Below are 9,693 nucleotides of genomic sequence, written 5' to 3'. Positions count from 1 at the left end.
ACTCGATCGAGAAAGAATCCCCTTGGGCTCCGCCGGCAGCCATGTTTTGTCTCCCCTTCGTCCTCCTTTCTCATCTTCTTCTTCGATTATTTTTCATTTATTTGCTTCTTGTGTCGTCTATGACCGATGAGCAGATACTACTCTCCTTCTCTCACCGTGTTTTCTCTATTCGTGTAACACCTCGAAAAGAAGAACACCAGGAAGGTGCGTTGTTCCGTTTCATATTGTACTCAGCGTCCCCGGGCGTTCCGTTCGTCGACGCTTCGACAGCGGCTACAGGTAGTCCCTACACCGTTCCGCGAGAACCCGCGAAGTGAGTGCATATCTTGAATATAATACATAGGCTCTACAGATATATTCATTATCAATTCTCCGACTATACCAGTGAAAAAATAAATTATTACACGTTGGTAATATCTGTGTGTACGTGTTGGTGAAGTCGTGCGCGATTAAGTGTCCGCACACCCCGCCCTCCTCAGGTGTACTCTGTTTAGTTTTCTTTTTTTTTTGTTTCTCTTCGCGACAAGTATGGCAGGTATGGCCAGCAGCTGAGCGAGGCGCGGGGCGTTTCCGTGTGTTCCACGTGGGTGAAATGTATAGACTCGTGTGTTTCTTTTTTCTTTTTCTCTTTTTGGGTCGCCAGGTATATACGGGTGGGAGTGAGTGTGTGTCCGTTGCGTGTGTGAAATTTCTCTTCATTTTTTCTTTACGTACGTGTGTCTGTGTCTCTTGGCTTTTTCCGCTGCTTCCCTTTAGTATGGGCGCCGTGGCGTGTCGTTCGACTATTTTACTATATCTTTCGTATTCCCCTCTCTGAAATTTCCAAATAGCACGAATTGGTCTCTGTGTATTGTATAATAGAGTACATCGTGTTTCTATATATATATTTATATATGCACGTGTAAGAGTGATTCTTTTGTATTTTCTCGAAAAGTGTCTTATGTGTCTCCAGATGGCTGATCCAGGTGAACGCGACGCAAACGAGAGCCAGCCAATCGTCGAACGGACGCCTAGCGCCATCGCAAATCGGGTGTCCGTGTGTGATCCGGTTTGACAGAACGTTAGATACACTCTCTCTCTCTCTATTTCTCTCTTTCAACGTTAGTCGATCAAAGTTCGCGTTCGCGAGTCTCGTCACATCGAACAGTCTCTCCTCCTCCTCTTCATACCTCCATTTCATTCACACTCGTACCTCTCTCTCACTCTCTCTTTCTCTCTATGTCCTCGCTCGAACGTCTTTCACCCACGCTTCAGCACACACACAGCCGCACACCATCGAACTCGAATCCATCGTCTCCTCTCTCTCTCTTTCTCTCTCTACTCTCTACACGCTCTATATAATCTCACTCTCACTCTCGCTCTCTCGTATCTAACTCTATCTCGCGAACGGTCGCGTATACTCTTGATCCGCTGTCCCGCTGTTCGTTCCGATGGCGTCCTCTCAGGCCTGAAGGCGTCTCTCCTCTCTGCCGCTCTGCCTCTATCCCCCGCGTGTTCACACGTATACAAGATTGCGCGCGCGTCTGTCTGTGTGTGTGTGATGGACCAGCTGCCCGTACGAGAGAGGTAATACTCCCTGGCAAAGAGGTACAGATTCCTCTCTCCGAGGGATGTCGAATGTGAGAAAAAACAGGAGTCGATGAACCTGGATTGCTCCCTCGACGAAAAGGATTACACAGGCGTCGCCGTTGGCATTTACCACCCAGGCGACCCCTCAATGTGACCGATATCCTGGGGTTAACTACGTGTTCTGTTTGTATTATTTTTTTTTCTTTTCGTTTGTTTTGTATCAGAGCTACCGTGGCGACTTCCGGTTGGATACTCGTTGCTGGAGAGAGACAGAGTGGGAACTAGTGGGTGAGCAGGAATCCACGTCCGCTGCGTGCAGGCGGATCGGGTGTGTCAGGGTACGGAACCTAGACTCTGGACGACGTCTCGACGCTGGAGAGACTGGTACTACATCGTCTTGAAACGGCGGCCCGGTCTCTCTGATGATCCTCCTCCTCCTCCCTTCCTTCCTGTCCGGCGACGATGTACCGAGAATTGGCCGAGGATTGGCCACTGTTCTCTCGGTGTCCGTTCGCACGGTTTTTTAGTTGGCTACGAGGAGGTGTTGATACTGGCTGGCCGGATACGGCGCCACGGAGCCGAGGCCGAAGTTGTTCAGGCCTTCGACGAGCGCTGTCTTGTCCTGTTGCTGGCCTGTTCCGTTCACGTTGCTGTTCGTCGCGGCGGAGCCAACTGGGCCGAGGTTCGCGGCGCTCTGTGAGTTTCCGTTGCTGGTGCCGTTCACGCTGCCACCGTAGAACTGGTGGCCGGCGATCGTCGTTGGATCGAGGTAGGACGACGGGAAATTTGCGCCTGTGTAGAGATCGGCCGACAGGTAACCGCCGTGGCTGGACGAGTCGAAGATGTTACGATGAGGGAATTGAGGATGATACGCGGCTGGACCATGTTGGAAGAAGTACGCGCTTGGATCCGTGTGTTGCTGACCAGCACCAGCTACTATGCTTCCCGGGGAGAGGCTGCGTCTACGCGGTGAGCTTTGTGACACAGGTAGACCACCAGCTGCTGCCTGTTGTTGTTGCTGTTGCTGCTGCTGCTGTTGTTGTTGCTGCTGTTGCTGCTGGTGCTGATGGTGGTGATGATGGTGGATCTGTTGCTGCATGGCGCGCTGCTTGATGTAGTTCGAGAACTCGGTGGGGGACATCCTGAAAGCAACACGTTTACGTGTGGTTCATCTGTCTGCTCGCTAGTTTACTCGCTCGGTTACTGCGGTTGGAGACACTGGATGCTGGTTCGGTGAATATCAGCAGGGAAAATGGAGACTATGGGGGATTATGGGCGTAGACCTTTGCCGGTGTTCAGATTGCGAGTTAAGGGTATGCGGGTGGCTCGATAATTGTAGGTGTGTTTAATGGATGTAGGATTGGTTGGAAAGTTTGTCCTGGACGTCTCAGAGATAATTAGGTGCACTTCTGATAGCATTTCAAGTGATGAATTTCGAGATTGTACTATGTACAATAGTTGATAGCTGGCGTGTATTTAGGGACATCTGTATGTACACGTACGCAACGAAAGTGTTACGTACTGACGTTTCATTCTTTCCCATTTTACCGTCCTATATTCCACCACGATAAACGATTAACATCTCAGAGTCCAGGAACTTTACTTGCATACTGTACGATAAGGGAATTTAATTGTGGAGGGAATGGTTCATTCAGATGAGCCTGCAACCGCAATCCCCAACCCCACAGAGAATCATACGTAAAATCGTTCACCAACCTGTTCGCCCGTTTGCTGCTGGTCTTCAGCTTGGTGCTGCCGAACTTGGTCTGCGCGAAGGTGGCGGTGGTGAAGGTGAGCGGCGCGGTAGTGCGCGGTATGAAAGCCGGTACAGGACTAGGCGAGCCCTTGAACGAGCTGGTGATGGGCGTCGGCGACGGTGCAGACGAGGAACCAGATCCATGTCCGCTCTGCTGGTTGTTCGACGACCCGTTGCTCGCGTTGCTGCCCAGCGAGCTTGGGAACGGCGACGTGGACTTGGGACTGAGGCTCAGCCCGCCTAGGGACGTGCCTACGGCCTCGATGGGCCTGAAGCATTGAGCCTCGGGATTGAAGGTCTTGGTCACCTCTCGATCGGCCGAGCTGTCCTCGTGAGGGTCTCCAGTCTCAGAGTAGAGGATCTTGACGGCGTTCATCTCGCCGATACGGTAGCTCACCTCTCCAGGATCGACCCAGACAGCCAACTCGGCTGGCAGATTCTCCAGGATGTCCTGGATAGGCACACCGCTCTCTTTGGCGGCGCGTTCGAGCACAGAGTCGACGGGATCGCCGGTCTTCAGGCATCTAAACGCCGATCCCTTGAATGGCTTCTCAGGGTACCAGTGACCCTTGAACTTGTCCTTCAGCGCTTTCTCGAGCTCCTCGCCGAAGATGTTCACCCGCCTGCGTGGCAGTTTGTTGTAAAGGTACGATATCACGAAGTTGAGCGCCACCTGCACCTCGATGTGCATCTTGCCCTTTGCTGGGAGAATCTTCGGGCTGTTGCTGGTCCTCGCAGCCGCGGAATAGTACTCAGCAGGTTCGCACGATCGGCCGTCTTGCCGACAACGCTTCGCCGCCTCTCGACGATTCGCCACTAGACGACGACACCGGGCGTCGACTGTGGCGTGGAGATTTTTGGTGCCTGGTGCTGGCTGCTTGTTAAATTGAATCGGTTGTTGAGTCTGTAACAGAAGATGGAGGAATTGTTTGGTTAGGCTGGTTTCTACTTCGCGTGGAATTTTCATCTTATTTTCCGCTGTTCTACGAAATATGCAAATTTTGGAGTAACCTTTTTTGCATTTTGCAAATTTGCAAATAGTAATGAGAAGAATTTTGGGCTTAACCTGACAGCAAGTGGACAAAGTCGAGTATCGCAGCGAATATATCAGAGTCAGACTGTAGGCAAAGGTCAAAGGTTAAAGACAGAGTATTTCATTTTTCGAAGATAATATTAAGATTTTAATTAATTAAAAGAACATAACGTGCACAATTTCTTATGGCAGCAAAGAATTTTACAAAATTTATCACACAATAGTTAATATATTTATGAACATCGTCGGAAGAGTTCCTATATTAAAAAACCAGTTCTACTTCTTTTTAAGCAAATAAATACGCAATTATCGCTATTCCGAGACCACATTTCCAAGGAACTTTCCAAAGAGAAACAGTGTAGCCAATAACGAGGCTCTAGGTAGGAAAAGCCCCGCATAAAAATTCGCAAGTCACGCACAAAGGAGCCCTCTTCTCTATCGACTGTTCGAGTGGTTTTCAGCGAGTGCAAAATCACATTAAAAGAGTGCCGGGGCGAGTATCTTCGAAAGGTGGTGTTCGCTTTTACCCCGGCCAGGGCTGTGTTATCGGCTCCTTTTCACGATCGCGCATTGAAACGGAACGCCGCTTCCGGTTACTCGGCCCTCTTGCCCCCTGAACAGAGTAGAACGAGAGCCAATCGTTCTCAACGTATTCGCATAATGCCCTCCAAGGCTTCCTACGCTCCGCGACAAAGCCCTCTTATCTGAATCCTCGCCACCAACCTCGCTTTATCTGCCTGGTAATTTAGAACTCGATTACGCGCCACGCGAATTTTAATGATCGATCGGCCTGAATGGGGTTGAAACGTCTTATACCGTGACTTTGAAGACAGCTCTCGTTTGATCGTTGGCAAAGGACGAAGTGATGGAAACTGTTGTTTAATCCTCGCACTTTTCACCCTTTAAATTTTACATTAACCGAAAGTATGTAACTAAAATCACGAAATTAATAAAACGACACAAGATCACAGAAAAGTTAACAAAAAAATATTCTTCAAACGAATGGACTTTCTTCGAATCTGTTTAACCCTTTCGCGACTAGCGCCGGTTATATCCGGCATCCACTAAGCGCGTCGCATTGGCTCGCGCCTTGACAACTCAAAGTGAAGATTTATTTTAAAATACAGAACAAGGACTCGACAACATTCCCTTTATCCGATACACCCATAAGTCCTCTGCTGTTCCAACGAAATCCTCAAAGATTTGAAAAAACACGAGACACTCTTAACGTGTATGGTGTGCACTAATGGCACGACGTTAGTGGCGTACTGACGGCTAGTTCCGCCGAAAGGGTTAAGCAGTGAAATTCGTCGTTGAAAACTATGAAATTCGTCATTTTACATCATTTTTATATCTCCAATCATTTTCGAGATATTACCCCACATACGTTTACCACCTAACCTAAAAAATCGTCCACTAGAAATGTTCAATTGCAGAAGCATTCCTCTCGGAACGAATCAGTAGAAACCACTTGAGCATAATGAAACGATCCCTCAATTACAGAAACATCGCGCACGACTAAGGAGAACCGACATTCAATTAACGCGGAACAATTTGTTAAATTAGAAAAAGCCACTGCAGATACTCCGCGCGATGATCCAGCGGATCCGGAGCAAGATCCACCCTCCTTCCATCTATTCACATGTCTCGTTGCAGCAAAAATGCTTAATGGGAAACAGGAGCACTCAGACGGCGTAACTTCCTTAAGATCCTCATTTCCGCTCAAGCGACCGTCTAAAAGTCACTCGAAAAGCTCGCTGGCACGAAGGTAGGGCGGGGTGGGGCCGAACCGCTCCTCCTAGCTTTAGAACCGATTCAAAACGCGTCCACTCGAGGAACGCTCGAGCGCGTATCGAGAAGAATATTCAGCTGGTTGCACGATTACCGTGAAACGAACGCCAATAAAAGGGATTGCCCTTACTGGCGTGGCCGAGTGGCCATCTTCCACGACTGCATCTCCTCGCAATCGTGAAAGTTGCTCTCTGGACCTGAACGACAGACATCGAGAGGGAAAGCCTTTCCTTTTGTCTGCCTCCTTTTTTTCTTCTCTTCGTCCTTTTATATCCATTCACCTCTCCTTGCTTCCCTTACACTCAAGCCTGTTCCCTCGTCCCATCCCCACTTCTTCATCTACAACCACTTCTATTCCCTCTTCAAGGATTCCTGGACGACCATCGAGGCTCTCTCCGGCAGTGTCCTTCGAGTCCGTCGTCTCTCGGAACTCAATTCCGTCGCGGAACTGTTCCTCCCCTTTTTGCGCCGCGAGATCGCCCCCCGTGGAAAGGAAGGAAGAGACACTGTTTCCAAGAGGAGAGGTCCAGCAGACATTTTGCAACGTTATACGAGGGGAAGGAAGGTTCGTTGGCTATTTTCTCTTTTCCTCTTTTTTTCTTCTCGTCGTCCTTTTTGCCTCGTTTCTACGTCTCGTCCACCCCCTTCCAACTGGTTGTAACGCCACGGACGAAGGACAGCGGCGAGTTTCGCGGTAGACAACGCACCGGCCACGGGTATTTTTCAATTATACGACTGCACGCCGCCTTTGTGGCTGCTCTGCGGCTTGCTTCGCACCCCCTGGCTGATGCGGTCTAAGCGTGAAAAAATATGCCGCCACCAACCAGCCCGCTTTATTGGCGAATAAATAGCCGGCGACGTTTGAATTTTCCTGCCGGAAGTTTGTGGAATGAAGATGTCCCAGGGGCGATCAGACTTTTAACGCGTCTGCTTAATCCTGTTTAGATCGGCCATTTTTTTTACGGAATACTTGCTGAACAGCTCGGAGAAGTTTCTATGAAATTTCGTGAAAATTTGTTGAACTAAAAACTCAAGAAACTAGTGGTTAGAGTGTTAAAGTTTTTTCGAACGGTGAGTAGGTACTCAGTATTTACACCTTCTGTATATCAGCATTTTAAGCTAATTTCTCATAAGGCCAAACACTTTTTTGTTTCTTATATTGGTTTTCTCTGATTAAAAACCAAACATTTTTTGCGATTTTTTGTATGTCAAATTTTACAGTTTTCACTTTATTTAACACATTTTGAAAAGGTAAGTGACTGTTTCACGAATAGGCGACGCGGTACAGAATGTGTTAAGAGAGGTAGCCATTGAAAAGTCGCAAGGCAACCTATATTTTCTGTATTCAGTATTGAAATTTTGAAATTAAGAGAAAGTTTGATTTGGAAAGTACGAGAAGTGACGATAAAGCTTCAAAGTGTTCAAAAATTTTATTTTGAAAACTAAACAGATACGAGACTACACCTTCAAAGTAGTCCCCTTTAGACTACACACACATTTCAGTGTTCAATACATTGACAAAGTATCCAACACAATTTCAGAAAATTATAAAAAAAGCGTTTCTCTTTAACACCTTTTTCTCGAGAAAATAGCAAAAGTTTACAAGAAGACAAATCAACGCTGTGATCGATTTTGAATTTAAGAACTCTTTCGCTAGAATGTCTGAATGCGCAGGAGAGGAAAATTAGGTCGAAGCTATTTGACTCGTTTGTGAAGCCCTTTCAAGACTCGAAGATAAAGCACACTCTTTGTGGACGATTTCTTTTCGATGGAAACAGCAAATTAATATTGCGCTATGTACAAGCTTAATTGTAACACTTTGCATTGTACGAAAATTAGTTATTACCGTCAGAAAAATTTGTTTTCAAAGTGCACGGATGTAATACTCGAGTCTATTTTCTGCTGTATAGAGAGTCAATAGCTTATGTGGATCAGTATGCGGACGAAGCAAAATTGAATGGGAAGTGAATGAATTGAATACATACACTTCATTCGCCGTTGGCATTGACGTTATAATTTAGGGTTTGTGCAACCTTTACACATGACTACTCGCGTAAATTAACCGGGCTGATTTATGTAACTCGTTCACAATGCGCTGAGTGATGTTTGTTTCCGTTCTCATACACGTTTCTTTTAATTTTCATCCGACTTCTTTCCTACCTTTAAATTGCTTCTATCGAATAGTATCATTCGACGAATGTAACGTATCGCTGTTCAATTCAGCGATCAATTGATCGATCAGATCATTCAAAACACCTATTTAATCTCACAATCCTCGAAACCCTCGATTAACCCTATTCATCTTTCCATGAATTCCCATTCAGATTGCCAACGAAAGCGTCGAGTTCAAATGGTAAACGATATAAGTGGCAAAAAAATAGAAAAATAATATTTCTAATGGAAAAAATGTAAATTTCGTTGAATAAAAAAATATTTTATTAGTGGAAAAGATAGAAATTCTATGCTGGAATAATTTATTTCAGCTAAAATCGTGAGGAACAACTTCGCTACGGTTAAATAAAGATGAAAGTGTCAGCAGTCCTCGTGACCATTTATTTTTCCCCCTAAATCTATAAAGGTGGTGAACGCTGAAAGTTCGTAGAAAATCTTCACGTCTGGCACTTGTATCTTTTACCATTTCAATTCTTCAATTATTTGTCTCCCTCGAATAGCCTCATATCTCGTTCGTGGACATTCGAAGCGTTTAAAAACGACGAAAGTGTCATTTATTTCCCTTGTAAATCTACAAAAGTGGTAAATGCTAAAAATTCATACCGTTTTAGTGCTAAACGACATAAATACCAAAATACCAAAAGTGAAAATCTTCACTTCTAGCACTTGCACCCTTCACAATTTCAATTCTACAATTATTTGTCTCCCTCGAATAGCTCCATACCTCGTTCATAAACTTTCGAACCCCTCAAAAAAGACAAAAGTATCTCTTATTTCCCTTGTAAATCTACAAAAGTGCTAAACGATATAAATACCGAAATACCAAAAGTGAAAATCTTCACTTCCAGCACTTGCACCCTTCACCATTTCAACTCTACAATCATTTAATTCCCTCAAATAGCCCCACATCTCGTTCATAAACTTTCGAACCCCTCGAAAAAAGACGAAAGTATCTCTTATTTCCCCTCTAAATCTACAAAGGCGGTAAACACTGAAAATCCCCAGCGTTCCAATAACAAACTACCTAAATACCAAAATAAACACCTTCTCGAATACACCGAAAATCTTCACTTCTACCGCCTATAGGTACATCGTTCGCCGTTTCACCTCCCGAATTACCAAAACATCTCCCTCAACTGGCCCCGTATCACTTCGGTCGGTGGACTTTCGAAACGCAGCAGAAACCTACTGCTCATTCCTCAAGAGCCGTCGATACTTGCCAAGAAACGGAAGGCTGAAACTACCCCTTGCCGCGTCCCACCCCTACCCGGTGCTGTCGTCCAAAGGGAAAATGTTTTCGTTCGAGCACAGCTCCTCTCCCGGCATAGCCGCGGCTGGATATGTAGGTTAACCCCGCTGCACCCTTTCTGCC

General features: G+C 46.3%; 1 protein-coding gene across 1 annotated transcript in view; it reads right to left on the bottom strand.

Moving 5' to 3' along the window:
• Nucleotides 1-224: 224 nt before the first annotated feature.
• The window catches only part of LOC108571031 (protein Tob1-like), a 60,838-nt gene continuing 51,369 nt past the window's right edge, over nt 225-9,693 (bottom strand). Inside the window, exons 2-3 of the mRNA XM_017933001.1 lie at nt 3,286-4,229; nt 225-2,711 (exon numbers count right to left, since the gene is read on the bottom strand). Coding sequence (XP_017788490.1) covers nt 2,093-2,711; nt 3,286-4,016 — 1,350 coding nt within the window. The 5' untranslated portion in view covers nt 4,017-4,229 and the 3' untranslated portion in view covers nt 225-2,092. The remainder of the gene's footprint in view (nt 2,712-3,285; nt 4,230-9,693) is intronic.

Source organism: Habropoda laboriosa, unplaced genomic scaffold (genome assembly GCF_001263275.1).
Source record: "Habropoda laboriosa isolate 0110345459 unplaced genomic scaffold, ASM126327v1 scaffold97, whole genome shotgun sequence".
NCBI classification, from domain to species: domain Eukaryota; kingdom Metazoa; phylum Arthropoda; class Insecta; order Hymenoptera; family Apidae; genus Habropoda; species Habropoda laboriosa.
Note: the sequence above shows the minus strand (reverse complement) of the source record. Positions and strands in the feature narration are given on the sequence as shown.